The sequence below is a fragment of the Ovis canadensis genome, chromosome 15, assembly GCF_042477335.2.
Source record: "Ovis canadensis isolate MfBH-ARS-UI-01 breed Bighorn chromosome 15, ARS-UI_OviCan_v2, whole genome shotgun sequence".
Classification (NCBI taxonomy): domain Eukaryota; kingdom Metazoa; phylum Chordata; class Mammalia; order Artiodactyla; family Bovidae; genus Ovis; species Ovis canadensis.
This window is the reverse complement of record NC_091259.1, coordinates 86,597,196-86,615,425: the sequence shown is the minus strand read 5'-3', so window position 1 is coordinate 86,615,425 and position 18,230 is coordinate 86,597,196. Positions and strand designations below refer to the sequence as shown.

The 18,230-nt window shown below is 41.4% G+C and overlaps 1 protein-coding gene across 1 annotated transcript in view; it reads left to right on the top strand.

Moving 5' to 3' along the window:
* LOC138420215 (fatty acid desaturase 2-like protein FADS2B) overlaps positions 1-16,017 on the top strand; it is a 41,350-nt gene extending 25,333 nt beyond the window's left edge. Inside the window, exons 5-12 of the mRNA XM_069553344.1 lie at positions 652-777; positions 4,858-4,918; positions 7,524-7,597; positions 7,759-7,856; positions 9,489-9,585; positions 13,129-13,208; positions 14,451-14,576; positions 15,957-16,017. Coding sequence (XP_069409445.1) covers positions 652-777; positions 4,858-4,918; positions 7,524-7,597; positions 7,759-7,856; positions 9,489-9,585; positions 13,129-13,208; positions 14,451-14,576; positions 15,957-16,017 — 723 coding nt within the window. The remainder of the gene's footprint in view (positions 1-651; positions 778-4,857; positions 4,919-7,523; positions 7,598-7,758; positions 7,857-9,488; positions 9,586-13,128; positions 13,209-14,450; positions 14,577-15,956) is intronic.
* Positions 16,018-18,230: the final 2,213 nt, after the last annotated feature.

Sequence of the window (18,230 nt, the reverse complement as noted above, 5' to 3'; positions counted from 1 at the left end):
CGTGTTCTATCTGCTCTACCTATTTCATGTTTCTTTTTAAAAGGAGGACAAAAAAAAAAAAGAAAGATGGAAAAACATTTCATTTCAATGGTTTTTATTCTTCTTCATTATCAGGAGTTGTTTTAACATGGAATTTGTGTTCCTGGGTAAGATAATTATTTGCTGGTAAGCTTTTAGAGCCTCTAGGCAATGAATCATTCTGTGACCCAGGAATGAGGGGTGGCGGCATGTTCCAGGAATCCATATCCTAATTAAACTTTGGAGATGTAGGCAGAAAACTCTGATTGTTACTACTCAGACGCTAGTCAGGTCCGACTCATTGCGACCTCATGAACACAGCACACAAGGCCTCCCTGTCCATCACCAGTTCACAAAGTTGCTTTTTTCATGTCCATTGAATGGGTGATATCATCCAACCATCTCATCCTCTGTCATCCCCTTTTCTTCCTGCCCTCAGTCTTTCGCAGCATCAGGGTCTTTTCCAGTGAGTTGGCTCTTCACATCAGGTGGTCAGTATTGGAGCTTCAGCTTCAGCATCAGTCCTTCCAATGAATATTCAGGGTTGATTTTCTTTAGTTTTGGAAAACTCTGATAATGAAAGATATTTCAGGAGAGAAATCTTGCATCTAATGAATGTTCTTTTCTCCTTAGGGCGCATCTTCAAAATGGTGGAATTACCGGCACTTCCAACACCATGTAAAAACAAACATCTACCCCAAAGACCCAGATATTGACACAGGCCCACTTTTTGTTCTTGGAGATTTACAACCTGTCGAGGTATGTTTAGAAATCCTAAGCACTAGAGAAATGTTTTAGGAAGCAGTTCTTGGAAAGGTCTACGCCTTTGTCTTGAGGAGATCAGGCTGGAGATTCTGGCTTCAAGTATGTTATCAGAGCATCTCTATTTAAGCCCAGGATATAGATTTTATTTATTTTGTAATATAAATTTATTTATTTTAATTGGAGGTTAATTACTTCACAATATTGTTTTGGTTTTGCCATACATCAACATGAATCTGCCACAAGTATACACATGTTCCCCATCCTGAACCCCCCTCCCACCTCCCTCCCCATACCATCTCTCTGGGTCGTCCGTGTGCACCAGCCCCAAGCATCCAGTATCATGCATCAAACCTGGACTGGCAATTCACTTCATATGTGATATTATACATGTTTTAATGCCATTCTCCCAAATCATCTCATCCTCACCCTCTCCCACAGAGTCCAAAAGATTGTTCTATACATCTGTGTCTCTTTTGCTGTCTCGCATACAGGGTTATCATTACCATCTTTCTAAATTCCATATATATATGTTAGTATACTGTATTGGTGTTTTTCTTTCTGGCTTGCTTCACTCTGCATAATAGGCTCCAGTTTCATCCACCTCATTAGAACTGATTCAAATGTATTCTTTTTAATGGCTGAGTAATACTCCATTGTATATATGTACCACAGCTTTCTTATCCATTCATCTGCAGGATATAGATTTTAAATAAGTGAATCTGGTGTGGTAAGAAAAGAAGAAAATGTGGAAGGAATGACTTCATGATCTTAAAAATCATTCAGGCTAAATCACATAGAAGGCATGGCAGTACATTCAACAAGCGCTAAATCATGAAACATCTATATATCTAGTTATGTCAACTAGTTCTAGCTGTTGGAGGAAACTAAGCTGTTATTTTTAGTTTAGGTTCGTTTTGGTTCATTTATACATGAAACTCACCTCAAATGCCTCATAATACACAGGACCTCGCCTCTAACTCAGATTTCTTGAGGAAAAGAAAAAGGAAGGCAAACTCCAGGATCTCTCAGCTGTTGACTTTCTTAAACCTCAGCTTAAACACCAGCATGTAAGGATTATTACCAAGATTTTTAGAGTTGGCTTTCAAGATAGAAGGCAGAAGGATAACCACAGAAAGGTATCTCTTTCCTTGAGAAGAAATGATGGATCCTGAGAATTACGTGCTTAGGAAGAGGCTCTGCTTCCTTCTGGAAGAATTTAGGAGCTTTCTAAAAGCAAAGGACTGTAGCTTGGTCACTTGCTGGGTGACTTTGTGGTAACCAGAATTGTGCAACTTTCTCAAAATAGGTTTTCCCAGTTTGGGAAGACAACCTTCTTCCAATTAGGGAAAAGTCTCCTGCCAAGATATAAAGAAAATAAAAGAAAGAAAGAAACCTTGACTGCATTCTTCAGTCAGTTGTTCTTCACAATGACTCCACAAACAAGTCAGAGCTCTCCAAAGTTTGCAAACACCTAAAGTGAAGTCGTTCAGTCCTGAGTGACTCTTTGCGACCCTATGGACTGTAGCCCCGCCAGGCTCCTCCACCCATGGGATTTTCCAAGCACGAATACTGGAGTAGGTTGTCATTTCCTTCTCCAGGGATCGAACCTGGGTCTCCCACATTGCAGGCAGACTTTACAGTCTCAGTGCCAGGGAATCCCTGTGAACTCCTCGGCTGATCACTAAACTTATGACATTTTGACTTCTCTCCTCATTCCCTCACAGCAATGGAGATTTGTCTCACTGGAGTTCCTGAGGCAGCCTGGCCCCCTCCAGAAGTCCTTTCTGTAGAACTGTATCCAGTTCACATGCTGCCTCTTCACAGAGGATGGAGACATCATCACTTCTCCACCATTCGAGAGACATATCGCTTGAGGCTTAGGTTTCTATTTACTATAATTTCAAAGCCAATGCACACCACATTACTTACAATCAGTTAATCTCTAAACTCAGCTGTTTTGCAACACAACTAATTCTGATAAGCCTTAAATGTTTCTGTTCTTCCCATTTTATTGTCAGTCTTTCTACCACTTTCTTCAAACATTCATTCCTTTAACAAGTATTATTTAAATCCTCTAGGCCCAGGTCCTGTGCTCATACTCTGGAAACGTTAGACTTCTTCTTTGGAACCATACTCATAAATCAACCCTTCATCCGCATTTGCCAACTCTCCAAAATTCTCCACCAACTCCCTCTTCCAAGTTTCCTACCACTTAAAAACCCAGAAGCTTGGGAGTAACTGCAAATAACTATCATTACTTTATCACCATGACATTTATTTTTATTTATGATAGTAAGAGAACCAAGGGTCAAGTCTAATATCTAAATAACAGAAGAAATATATAGAAGGGAAGGTGTCAAAAGAATGGGAAAAGCAAAAAATTAAACACGGCTCAAAGTGTTGTAACTGAACATAGGGTAAAATTATAGAGGGGGTTTGAATTATCATTTATTCATTAATTCCTTCAACTAAACGTTTATCAAGTGTCTCTTAGGTTATAGACTTAAACCATTACTTCTATGCCTCCTCTCAAGATATTTGCTGCCTTTGTGTATTTGGGCACAGACTAAATTAACTAAGAAGACTCCTAGGAAATGACTCAAATTCCCAGTGGTAAGTTTATATATTATCAAGCCTTAAAATGAGTAAACCACAGCATGAGATCCATGATGGAATTAAAGGATGAAAGATGAAGTAGATACCAGAGTTATGACTATGTGTTTTATAATGTAACTATTCAACAAATATCTGTTAAATGGATGAATGGATACAAGCAGACTAAGCTTCAAGCAGAATTCTAAGCACATGGGTTGAAGAAGACCTTGAAAACTTATCAGAAATATTTCTCCTCCATCACCATTCTATTTACACCAGGACAAAAATTTTAAAATGGCTCCCATGGGAATAATAATAAACGATCAGTTCACTTCAGTTCAGTCGCTCAGTCGTGTCCGACTCTTTGCGACCCCATGAATCGCAGCACGCCAGGCCTCCCTGTCCATCACCAACTCCCGGAGTTCACTCAGACTCACGTCCATCGAGTCCGTGATGCCATCCAGCCATCTCATCCTCGGTCGTCCCCTTCTCCTCCTGCCCCCAATCCTTCCCAGCATCAGAGTCTTTTCCAATGAGTCAACTGTTCACATGAGGTGGCCAAAGTACTGGAGCTTCAGCTTTAGCATCATTCCTTCCAAAGAACACCCGCGGCTGATCTCTTTCAGAATGGACTGGTTGGATCTCCTTGCAGTCCAAGGGACTCTTAAGAGTCTTCTCCAACATCACAGTTCAAAAGCATCAATTCTTCGGTGCTCAGCCTTCTTCACAGTCCAACTCTCACATCCATACATGACCACTGGAAAAACGATAGCCTTGACTAGACGGACCTTAGTCAGCAAAGTAATGTCTCTGCTTTTGAATATGCTATCTAGGTTGGTCTTAACTTTTCTTCCAAGGAGTAAGCGTCTTTTAATTTCATGGCTGCAGTCACCATCTGCAGTGATTTTGGAGCCCAAAATAATAAAGTCTGACACTGTTTCCACTGTTTCCCCATCTATTTCCCATGAAGTGATAGGACCAGATGCCATGATCTTCGTTTTCTGAATGTTGAGCTTTAAGCCAACTTTTTCGCTCTCCTCTGTCACTTTCATCAAGAGGCTTTTTAGCTCCTCGTCACTTCCTGCCATAAGGGTGGTGTCATGTGCAAGTGGAATAAAGCATCCCTGCAAGAATTGCCCACATTTAAATAAAGAAAAAGGCACCACAATATTTCCTTCCCCTTCAGTTCTGGTTCCTCAGTGCCTTCACTTTGACAGTAAATGAACTCTGACCAGATGGCTCTTTCCATAGAGGTTCTACACACACACACACACACACACACACACACACACACGCACACAGAGACACACATGCACACACACAGACACACATGCATGCACACAGACACACACATGCACACACACATGCACACACACATACAGACACACACACGTGCACACACACACACAAACACAACCTTGAGTATAGTAACAGAAGTCTATATTGTTCTTACTTGTGTTCTATCCTCTCTCCATTCAGTATGGCAAGTACAGAATCAAATTCTTCGACTACGAGAAGCAGCACCTGATCTTCTGCCTGCGTGAGTCACCAGAGAGCCACAATCCTTATCACCCCGTTTCCTTGAAGCAAACAGCTGTCGAGCCAGAAGGCATGACTGAAATGCTCCCACAGAGAGATGATCCCAGGCCTTGTGCCTCAGAAAAGCAGCCTGTTTTATTTCAGACTTACTGGGGTGTAATCTGAAGAGGAAAACAGAAGAGTGATTAAGCATTCTTAATGGGCATCTCATCACTCTGGCTACTGTACAGGGAAGGTGATGGTCCAAGAAGGATGGGAGGCTGGATGCCAATCAAGGGGTCTGGTGTCTGTGACTCTCGTCCTGGATAAACTAAAGGCAACACTTACCAAGAAGAAAAGGACAGTGGTATATGGATAGGGAGGAAAAACAGGAAAAGAACGCTCAAGCACTGGCAGTAGGTGCCAGGAAAAGCAGAGGCTCATGAATAAAAGCCAGCTGTAGAGCTTCTGTGTGGAAGAAAGTTGACTGTTCCCACAGCTTGCATACACCTGTAGAAGGTATTTTAGTGGACAGATACACACACACACATACACACACACACACACATTTAATAAGACAGGTAGGGATATGTTCTAGGCTTGAGAGAAAATAGAGTAGCTGAATAATGCTAATAACAATACAAATATTAGAAGCAAAAGTGTTTTGCTCTTAACCAAGTCAAACTCATGATTGCTCACGAAGAAAAGTTTAGGACCCCAAAATACGCTCATCTGAAACACGCTTACTCATTTGGAAAAGAAACCCAAATTAGGAAAGATTCCAAACATTTCCTATAGATCAGTGGTTCTCAACTAAGAACATTGCTGCCCCCAGTGGGACGTTTGACACCATATAGATACTTTTTTGATTATCGCAACAAAGAGGGAAGAATGGTATTGACACCCATGGGGCAGAAGCCAGTGATGTTATGAAATGTCTTATAGTGCACAGAACAGCCCTGAACAATAAAGAATTATCTGACCCTAAAATGCCAACAGTGTTAAGATTCAGAAACTGTTACAGATGATCTGGCTTGCCCAAACATTGACCACCAAGGGTCATCTGTCTCGTGCCTGACAGGGATAGCCTGTAAGTCCATTTTCTGAGACACGAGGCTCAACCACCACTGCAGCCTCTTCCAGGGCTAGATTTCTGAGGACTTCTCCTAATGCAGTTATTCCCTTTCATGACCAAAAAGGGTGTGGAGGACATTGGTGCCCCAGTTTGAAAGGGAACTCTTCCAGCCCAGACAGACGTATATTCACATAAGAAAAAACTGTTGGAGTCTCTTATCTGAACTCTCCTCCTGTGTGTAGTAAACCAATACAGCCTTAGCTTATGAGGAATAGATGAATACTGTAGCTCGCTGCAGAATGCCCAGCTTACAAACCACATCATCCTCAGGAGCTGTTTCATTTTGTCATTTTCTTTCAAATGTCTTCAACGTAGTATGACAGGTACAAATGAGTCATACTCAACCTGTCAGAGAGAGATGAGGCTTGACACTTCATAAAGGTGGCGAGACAGCTTTCATGCAGATTCCTGTAGTAGGGAAAGGTAATTCAGTACAGGCTGAGCTCAACTCTCCAGAAATGAAAGGTGGGAGACTTTTAAAACACTGGGACATGCTAATGGAAATCAGGGAAAGAGGATAAAGGGAGGGGAAGCTGGTCATGTGGTTAAGCCACCCGTGGCTTCTCACTGGTGCTTATCAAAGTCAAACTCCTACCCTCCCAGAGGCTGCAGGAGAGAGCCCAATCTTCAAAGATTGTATTTCAAAGGGATAACTCCCAAGTCCTTGAGAAAAACATTTCTGGGTCAGAGAAGATCCATCTCAGAGGGATAGATTAAGAATTTTATAATTGTAAGTTTTCTAACAAATGATTGAAGAAAAGGAGGTCAGAAGCCTACTGAACAAGCAGTACGTTCTTTAGACTGTCTTGAACTTTCTCAGGCAGGGACTTTGAGGTGTCAGTGTCATCCCAGGAGCACGACCTTAAATTGTTCTGAGAAACTATTTCTAGCATTTGTGTGAGTTTCTTAGTATGTAGGGTGGAGAAAATCATTTGTGCTGACAGTTCGCAGACTCTGAAAATCTATGGGTCACGTCTGAAGCCTAGTTAGGACGGGGACTCAGAGCATCTGACTAAATTTTGATTAAGAAGAGAGTTGTCAAAATCTGAAGGGTCTCCATATGACTCCTACCTGCTCCAGGCAACTTCACTGGTCCTGGGGGAGATGCAGGTATGCTCTGTATCTGCCACCTCAACATATTGTGACAGGGCCCAACATGAAGGATAGTGAAGAATTGAAGGATTCCAGGGACCTTGAGAAACCTTGAAAGCTCACAGCAGAAGCCCTTCCAGGATGCCTTCATGGAATGACTCAGATCTTCAAAGCTCCCCTAGTCTCCTTAAGGGAGCTTGAACCAAAGTCCCGGTTCACCCTCAGAGGCTCTGAAAGCCCAGCAGCATCCAGGATGTGGTTGTGGATCTCCACCATGCATCCTTCTCAGGGGCAATACTCCAGGGGCAGCATGTTAGGAGATCACCTCCCACTAGGGATCAATCTGCTCATGTGTTCACTATCTTCTTGTTGTTTTTTTTTTCTTCTTCTTCTTTTTCAGTTTCCCCCTTTGTCACACCAGTATATTTCAACCTGGGGTCTATTCTAGAGATGTGCCACAGAAGGCACTGGGAGGTGAGTAACTCGATTCCTTCTCTAGAGCTAGATCAGGCTGGTAGAAAAGGGGAAGAGTAAATGCTTGATCCTTTCCAGATGCAGCTTCCTTGAGTATAAGGATATAAGACTTAAACAGTTTTATTTCCACTAGCTTAACTTTCAAGCACTTCTTTCTGCAGGACATTGCCTGGGCCATCAGCTTTTATATCCGCTATCTCATCACATTCGGTCCGTTCTACGGAATCTTCAGAACCATGGTGCTCATATATTTAGCCAAGTAAGAAAACAATAATATTATCCTACTCATACTGCCTGGATGGTCCTCTTACCTTTCTTACTTGATCTATTTATGATTAGCAAAGGTTTGCAGTTTATGACACAAGACTGCATTCTTGTAGCTGAGACACTTCAAGAAAATGTGGAATAAAACAGCTGAAATAGTTGAATGAGTTTCTGGGAAACTGCATTTGCCCAGTCTTGCCTGTTTTCCCACGTGATTAATTCCCAATTACAGTATAGTAGTCCCTCAGCATCTGAGGAGGATTAGTCCCTGGACCCACCTCAGTTACCAAAATCCAAAGATATTCAAGCCCCATAGTCATCTATCCATATATGTGGTTCCACAACTGTGGACTCAAGCAACCACTAATCTTATAGTACTGTGTGTTTTCTTAAAAATATCCATATTTAAGTGGACCTGCATGGTTCTCAAAGGTCAACTGTATTCTGCCTGATCACCAAGTCCTTCAAACTGTAATCGAGCTGGACATCATAATTCTTACCAAAGAGAACAGGAGGCCAATCTTTTTAAATTTATTTTACAACTACAGATTTTCCCAAAATCAAAATGACTTTAAACTGAATAACCCTCTTCAACTTCCCAATGTATTCCTTCCTCATTCATTTGCATTACTATTAATAAAATAACGGTAGCTACTATGCATCAGGCAATTTGCTAAAGGCTTTACGTTGTGGGCTTCCCTGGTGGCTCAGACAGTAAAGCGCCTGCCAGCATTGTGGGAGACCCGGGTCAATCCCTGGGTCAGGAAGAACCCCTGGAGAAGGAAATGGCAACCCACTCCAGTATTCTTGCCTGGGAAATTCCATGGATGGAAGTGCTGATGGGCTACTGTCAATGGGGTCGCAAAGAGTCAGACACAACTGAGCAACTTCATTCACTTTACATGCATTATCTTATTGGATGTAATCAAAAATGCACAACCAGGCAATGTAGATAGTATCAATTTCATTTTTCTGATAAGAGAACTAAAGTTCAGAGAAATTAAATCACTTACTCAAGAGCAAATAAGGGCCAGTGGCAGTGCCAAATCAGAGCTTGTACTCAGTTCTATCTGACGACAACAGCCAAGCCGTTAATCGCATTGTGTATATCTTTAATTTGTTGTTGCTTTAGTTGCTAAATCATGTCTGACTCTTTTGTGACCCCATGGATTGTAGCCTGCCAGGCTCCTCTGCTTTGGGGATTTCACAGGCAAGAATACTGGAGTTGGTTGCCATTTCTTTGTCCAGGGGATCTTCCCAACCCAGGAATCAAACCTGGATCTCCTGCATTGGCAGATGGAATCTTGACCACTGAGCCACCAGGGAAGCCTGGCCTTCAGTTATCTAGGTATCTTCTGAGCCTGGCACCAATGCCTACAGAAAATACTGGGGACACTGCTCTGGTCCAGTAGGCTGCAAGACAGGTAGTGTGACTGAATACCTAGTATGCCATCTTTAGACATAAAAGGTCTGCAAAGATGAAAAACAAACCACCACCACATGATGGAACCTTTGAGTCACTGCCATTTCCTCTACTGCTCAGCCAGATCTGCCAGTGGCTACGCAAGCTCAGTGACTGGAACTTAGACTCCCCAAGGAACGATCATATCTTCCTATTCTCTTAAAGGTTTTTGGAAAGTCCCTGGATTGCATATGTTACCCAGATGAGCCACATACCAATGAAAATAAGCAAAGAGGAGAACCGGGACTGGTTCAGCTCTCAGGTAATAATGCTGTTCCGGGAAAACAGCCACCAAAGCACTCTGATTACTGTCTGCTTACCTCAAATAATGTTTATTGGAGGCTTGCCAGGGGCCAGGCACTGTCAACTGTTTTGCGTGTAGCTACATGAGATGTAGCTACATGTACCTACATGCTCGGAATATTCGCGCTTTGCGAATGAAAACATTGAGGTATGAAGAAGCTGCACAACTTGAGCAAGATCACACAGCTAAGTGGCAGAAGCAGGTTGTGTTTATTAATTTGGCCACACTGTGCGGCAGGCAGGGTCTTAGTTCTCCTACCAGGGATCAAACCTGTGTTGAGCACAGTCTTAACCAGTGGACCAGTGGAAATTCCCTAGAAGCAGGTTTAAAACCTCAGCAGTTTGATTTCAGAACCTTGGCTTTTAACCAAGGCTTAATAAACTACAGTCCAAGGGACAATCTAGCCCAGTTTTTATTTTATTTTTTTAAGTTTTATTGGAACACAGCCACACTCATACATTAGGTATTCTCTATGATAGTTTTCATTCTAAAACAGCAGAATTGCGTAGCTGTGACGCAGAATTGAAACATTTACTGGGCGGCACTTTACAGGCAAGGTTTACTAAACCTGCCTCAACATGATACGATCTTTCAATGAATCTCACACTCCTAGAATAACAGAAGGGAGAACCCTGGAATCCTCCTCATTTCATTGTACAGATAGTGGGGCCCAGAGAGGAGACTCAGTATTCTCAGCAAGCATGCTGTTAACGATTAAAAGATTCATGACCCATGCAGAATACCACTGCCTCCTAAGCCTGACCCTGGCTGTGCCGTGATTAACTGGAGAATCCAGTCATCATACTGCTTCCTTCTCCACGCGCATTTGCAAATTCAGTGGACATTCCACACAGTAGTGGTTCTCAATCTTTTTGGTCGAGAAACCACTCTTAAAACTTATTGAGAACATAAAAGAGCTTTCGTTCCTGGAGGTTATATCCACTGATACTTACTGTATTTGAAATTGAAACTGAGAGTTTTTAAATATCTATTAATTAATTTTAAAATAACACGATAAAGCCGATAAAGGTTAACATCAGGGTGATTACATCATCCCATGTTTAACACCTCTGGAAAAACCATGCTATAAGCTGCCGGGGTCCAGCCCCGGTGGATCCAGGGTGATTCGAAGGTGGGGACGGAGTCGGCGTCTTTGGAAAATAACGTATTTAATCACAGATATAGAGAGATTAGAAATGGATAGTGTAGTTGGAAGATCAGTGGAGAAAAAGAGGCTGAATAACTTGGACTACGTGGAATAGCATCCATGCTCCAGATGGGAATTCAGCCAGAAAAACGGGAGCAAGAAAGAAGCGACATGGGGGAATCAGTCTTTCCAGAAACTGATCCGATTTCTTTATTTTGGGGTTTGCTTATATACCTTTTGTTACACATAGGGATGAATACAGAGTCACGCGGGGGTCAGCAGTCCTGACCTTTATCAAAATCAGGTGCTTCACATAAATGTATAAAAAAAAAAGGTCTTAGGGATATTGCATCATCTTCTGGCCATGAGTGAGACCTGCTGACATTTTATGATCCTTTCTGATAACCAAAAAACTTATTTCTTCCAAGGGTGTTTTTTCTTAAACCAGGCACCATCCTCCAAATAAAGTTGCATTCCTATAGGGTGAGGGTGTAGTGAGTTACAATCAAGAAAGGAATTTATTTAACCCAAGGTTAACATGATTAGTCTTAAAGGTTAATACTTATTTTTCCTATATGCTTAAAGGTTAATACTTATTTCTCCTATATGTTAGTTATATTCATTATAAGGGTAGGGAATATGGAGATTTAGCAGCAAACATCAGCCTAACAAATGAAAATCCTTTCACCAATGCTCCCCTTAAGATCTGTTTAGTCTTAAGATATGATAAAGTTACATTTTTACATAGCAAGGACACAGCGATTTATAAGTACAGTGATCTATTACAAAAGAGAAAATCCATTAACTCAAAAAGTCTAGTATTGCTAACATCAAAAGCTACTATATTTCCTTTGCTATATTCCAAATATATTGATTAATATATTCCCAGGTGCCTAAGGATATAGAGGCCTGGCGGCAATCATTGACTCAACAAGAAGAAAAAGTCCTATGCTAATTAAGACTCTCAAAATACTCCAAAACTCTCTGTGCTGTTTATGGTTGAGAGGTAGTAAACAATCATGTGCCTAGTGGCGGCAGTAAGGATTATCCTGTCACACAAGCTAGTCTGTCAGCAGAGAGATTTGACCTGAGACATCCTTGTCCCATTCAGAGCAGGGAATTAGCAGCAATTATTGACACAACAAATGAAGAAACCTTCACCAATATAATTCCTAACCAACACACTATACTAATAATTTCCAACTCCCCAAAATAATTTGCCTTTAGTAAGTCTAAAACATCTCATGCCTCTCAGATTTGGAGGCTGTAAACAATCACATGTGGCAGGACAAACCTATACAGGTGGGCTAGATAACCTTCAGAGGAGTCCGAAAGCTGAAACACTCTTGTCACGCCCAGGAATTTTTATTGCCTTGGAGCTGCGCGTTTACTCCTTCTCCAAGAGAAACGGTTATTGGGGAGAGCCCCCCGTAAAGTCAGAGGTGTAGGTGAGAGCATAAAACAGACTCTGGCTTTGGGGTTAGATGCTCGGGAACAGGGGGTTTCCTGAGGCTTGATCACGCCTTTGCGTATGCCAAGCCTCCTTCCTCATGACCTTTGCCATGGGTGGAATTCCTCACGCTGGCCCCCGGCAATAAGCGTGCATGAATGAGAATAAAAAAAGGCAAATACTGTCTCAGAAGTATTATGGGGATCATTTTGACCTTGAAGAACCCCTGAAAGTGTCTTAGGGACCCCAAGGTGCTCTAAAGTACACTCAAGGAACCCTGACATAAAGCAACTGCAAAAATACCATTCAAAATGGCAACAACCCTAACAAGAATTAAATCTTAGAAAGGCGCTGAATAAAAGTCACATTCATAAGCTTTCTAAGTAGTCTGAAGAATCCTATGAACTTTGTACAAAATAAAATACATTAGATTAAAAAGGAAGCTACTTGTATATATTAATAAACATATTTCTATGCACAAAACTCTTGATTTAAGCCCTTGCATGCTTTATTCCCCATTTAGAAGTCCTTTAAGTCTATTCTGTGGTAATAATATTCAAACTCCTATAATTTCTATGAGTCCTACAATCCCGCTTCCATCTGCCAAAGTCCTTACCCATGATACCTTAGTCTTCTGATTTTGAGGGCTGATAGTGACTTAGTCCTCTCAGATCCTATTCACTTCTTCATATCTGTTGCCTTATCAATACTTCTTAGCAAAATGCCTATTTCCTTTATAATTGTAAGGTCCCTGAGACCTGGGACTTATTTTTATCCCACATGGTTTGTTACATAAAATACATACTCAATCAGCACTTGTTGAATGATGGATAAACAAAAGAATGACTAAATATCTTGTTTGATACGGGTTCATTTATATCTAATGTAAGCTTTTTCTTTGCAGGTCTTGGCCACCTGTAATGTTGAACATTCCTTTTTCAATGACTGGTTCACTGGGCACTTGAACTTCCAAATTGAGCACCAGTGAGTAAGAGAAATAGTTTATGATAAAGGGCAAGGGCTGTTACTAATAACCACCCTCCATAGAGTCCAGAAAGGAGTAGTAGACTCGCAATCTTAAGGGAAAAAAATGAACCAGGATTCTCTAAAGGATGCTATTTTTCAATTAATGACAATGATAGATAAGGGAAGAAAGAAATGAAGGAAGTGTCACAATTGCAAGTAAATGGAGTGAAATCTTGGAAAAGTATCAGTGACTCAGTTTCCAGATTCCTATGGGCTTAGGAAATGGTGATGTCTTTGCATCTTCTTTGTTGGCAAAACCTAAGAAAAATCAGGACACGTGAATAACCAACTTGTGTTCAAACTTAACTATGCTATAATTCAAATATTTATTTATCTGTGTCTTTAGAGCCAAGTTTACAAAATAATTAATGAAGTGGAGTCCCTGCTGCAATTTATACATGGTATCTGGAAATACTTTGCCAATGGGTCAGTTACAGAGAGGAAATGGGTAGTTCACACCTTGATGCAAGTTAAAACACTGAGAGTCAATTTCCCCAGAGTGTCAGGGGAAAGGCTTTCCACATTCTCTTTCTCTAACCATGTGAGTCTATGATAGTCAAAGAAAGAACAAGACATTTATTTGTTCAAGGAATTGTTTTTCATTCTCTCTCTCATATTAGGGCTTGAAAATTTCAGCAAAACAAAACAAAAAGATTATTACTCATAGTTTTATTAAAGGAGAGGTTTACATCTAAGACAATCATCTGGGAGACTAATGAAAACTTGGGATTAAAAAGTCCATCTCTCCTCACTTCTTATTCCTTTCCTGGGACTTTAAGCTATTTCCCATTACTTAATAAACATTAATCTTCTTGCTAGGAAGGTAGAAAGAGAGACTAAGACAGAGATTAGAAGGGGCAGGGTGGGCAGTTCAGTATTTCCAGTTCTCTAGGTAGTTCTAAATGGTAGAAAGTTCTAAATGATTTACTTTCATTGGATCAGGCCAAAAATAACAAGTTGATGGAGCTAAAACATATTCTCTTAGTTCTTCCTAAACATCTGCCACCCACAAGGCTTGCAGAAGTTTAAGGGATAAGATGAGTCTGGCAGCAAGTTTAATTTCCCAGAACAAATGTATTGTGCAAGGTCAAGGCTGGGTCTCTGTGGCTGATACCATTTTATTTTGTAAAAGGGGAAAGGGAACTTTGGGTTTCTCCTTAGGTCTGAGAAGTTTTATATCTCCTTTCTCTGTTTCCCTAGTCTATTTCCCACAATGCCATGCCATAATTATCACAAGGTGGCACCTCTGGTGAAGTCACTGTGTGCCAAGCATGGACTACCATATGTGAATAAGCCCATGTTGAAGGCATTAGGAAATATTCTCAGGTAATAACAGTCCCTCAACCCACAGCTCTCATTTCCCTTCACTGTTGGTCACCAGACTCTTCACTGCTTTATGAATCATTCAGCCAATAGCTATTTATTAAGGAGCATCCACGTGCCCAGCATGGACATGAGGCTCAGTACGGAACAACGCTAACACAGAAATGATAACAATCATTCCTACCATTTACCTGCTGCCTTCTGGGTACTTCTTAGCGAAAATACCTTGACACCCTACTAAATTTCAAGCTTCTTATAAACCAGGGTTCTGCATTATTTGTCTTTGTATCACCCACAGAGCCTTGACATGCTTTAGAACTTAACCAGTGGGAGGGACTCTCAAATTATCTGGTCCAGGGTTGCAAACTAAGATGCTTGCAGGGTCTGGTGGGACAGGCAGGCGTGACTCTTCCTACAGGAACTGAGAATCCATACTCATCCTGAAGCATTCACAGTTCCCTGGAGGATCCTGTGCTTGTCAAATTAACTGCCAAAACCTTGGTTACAATTTTTTTTAAGATTAGGAAAAAGAAACAGTATCCTATTAATATGAATAAATAATGCAGCAAGGCTAGACCTAGTCATATCAGATCCCTGAAGAGTGATCCATCTTCACTTTCTACCATTGCCCTCCTCCTTTCCTGCCCTCCAGATATCTGACCTCCCTACAGTTGCCACATAACTCCCTGCCCCTTGCCATGACCCATCCTTGGTCACCTTTTCTTCTACCAGAATAATCTTCCAACTTGCCACCCACCTCCTGTCACCTTCTCAAGTTCCATTCACTCTCCAAAGCTCACCTGAAAGGTCTTTTCTTCATCTCAGTCCTCCCTTGCCCCCAAGACTACACCTGTAGAGTAGAAGAGAAAGCTTGGTTCTCTTCATGTCTGACCTTTATCACAATCATGATTCAATAGCATATTGGGTAATACGTGTCTCCCAGTGCAGACCAGGAATTCCAGGTGGACAAGACTCTCATCACTCTTATTCACTCCTGTATCACCAGAGCCTAGAAAAATATTTCCCTTTATAAAGTAGGTGAGGTAGGTGGGTACAGGATGAGTTGGTTTATAGTTATATGATTTATCTTATAGAGATTCAGCAGAGCTTTTTCTTTTAATACTGGAGAAAAGGGAAATGATGCTTTGGGGTACAGAAAAGCATGCAACAAAAGTCTCCTCCATATAGAAAATGTGAACTCACCTTCTAAAACATGTCAGGGTGTATTTGACTCCCTCCACCGGGCAAAATAGAAAGAGGCCTTTCAGATATAGCTGAAAATGACAGCGTTGTAAAGTATTAAGTAAAAGAGCAAATGTTCCATGAAGTAGCTCCTTTGACCCGAATCTCACCTACTCATGATTTTGTCTGCTACTCTTGCAGGGCCCTGAAGAAGTATGGAGCCCTCTGGAAGGAGGCTTACTGCACACATCCAGAAATATAATCCAGATGTGCTGGTGCTAAAGAGAAAAGCCACAGGCCCCAAAAGTGTCACTTGTGCTAAAGCCCATGATATCAAACCTCTACAATACCTGACAGAATTGCACTTAAAGCCTTCCCCAGAAATACAATCTTAATCAACTAGTCTGGAATTTTGGGGTAGGCACTGTGGTGATAATCTGTTGCATTTCACTCCTTCTCCATTCCTGCCTCTGGCCCAGAGAAAGATATATATATATATATATATATATATATATATATATATATATATATATATATATATATATATAATCTGCATGATAAAACCTTGTAATCCCTCCCACCTCATAAAAAAAGGTGTCTGCCCCAAATATACTTTGCTGATGGCTTCCTTGCCTTTCCTTTCTTCCTATAAAAACCTTCCATTTGCACAACCCCTCAGAACTCCCTTCTGCTTAATAACTGAGATACTGCTTGATTCATATAAGTCATTGAATAAAGAAAATGAAGTCTTCAAATTTACTCAATTGAAGTTTTTTTAACAGCTTGTTCAATAAACTTCCCAGAGGAAGACATGAAGGCCTATTACTTTCACAGTTTCCCAGATCATTGAGCATGGCGTTCGAATTCAGATGATCAATTCTGTGGATCATGTCTGCCCTCTGCTCACTGGCAACATGGATAAAGATGGCTTAACTGGGCAGTCTTCCATTTAAACTAAATGACTCATGAGAGTTATGTTACAGTCCTACCTGAAATTCTTCAATGGATTCCCATTGCTCTTGCAATAAAGTTGCAATCTGCAACCTGGTGATTGACAACAGACTACCAGCATTGGCCCTCCTCCAGGAACCCTGCCCCACCTTGTATAGTCCCTCCCTCAGCTTCAGCCCCAGGCAGCCAAAGTAGGCACAAGGGAAGAATTTTTGACCTCAAATAACACCCCAAAACTAAGTCTCCATACCACCTCCAGGGAACCAAAGGATCAGGACATGACTGGAATTTGAATGCCAGAATCCTTTTAGAAGTGAAGGGTTCTCCATCCTAGAAGATCCCATGTTGAAGCTTCAACCATATCCCATCATAAATGGACAAGTTACAAAATCCACTAATTGAAACCTGCTTCACCAACATTTCTGCCAACTAATACATCCTCCACCAACTCATACTGTTTGACCGAATCTCAAAGACACAGATTTGAGCCCTCCCCTTGTCTCCTCGCCAGCTGGCCTCAAATTAGAACTCTTCTTAAAAGCTGGTGCCATAGTATTGGTTTCTACATACTTCAAGTAGTGAGCCCTTTGCTTGGTAAAGATTTTAGGGAAGCCTCCCCATTAATTCAAGGCCTCCTTTTGATATATTCTGTAGTAATTACTAAAGGTATAAGTTTGCATCCATTTCTGTGATTCCTTAGTTTTCCACTGGAACCTGCAATATCCATAAGAGTAGAGACTGCCTAACATGACAGAGACACTCAATGACAACGTGCAGAAGGAAGGGAGGGAGGGAGCTGGAGAGGAGAAAGAAAGGGGGGAAAGAAGGAGTTTGTCAACTACAAATTGGCACTTGACAGCTACCTCTACAAGGAATAAATCAAGTGCTGCTGCAGCTGCTGACATTCAATACCCTCTGAAAGGAATACACAGTGGAGAACAGGAATGAGGCACTCTGTACTCTTGGAAAAACTGGCAGGGCAGGTCTTCAGATCGTTAGATATTTGCAGAAGAAGATTTTATGAGCCCAGTTATTACATCTCTTCATATCCAGAAAAGCACTAAACTCATTAATGGCGAATTTGCTCATGACTAGCAGCAAACCTCTGCCAAAATGTGTGCATGACTGCAGGTGCCCCCTTCACTAAAATCATGCATGACACTTACCTTATCCCCTAACAAGACACTGAACTTTTTTCAGAGATAAAAGAGCGAAACTGTAAGCCACGCAGAAGTTCCTCTTTGGAGCAGTTTCTCATAGCTCTCAGAAATCCTGTCTCCCAGGCTGTAGTCCTCATTTTGCCCCAACAGAACTTAACTCACAGCTCTCATACTGGGCCTTTCTTTCAGTCTATAGAAAGAAGGAAGGGAGGGAGGAGGCAGGAAGAAAAAGCTGTGTGTAAATGTTGCTGTTGTTCAGTCTCTAAGCTGTGTCCAACTCTCTTTGTGACCCAAGAATTGCAGCACACCAGGATTCCCTGTCTTTTGCTGTCTCCCAGGGTTTGCTCAAACTCATGTCCATTGA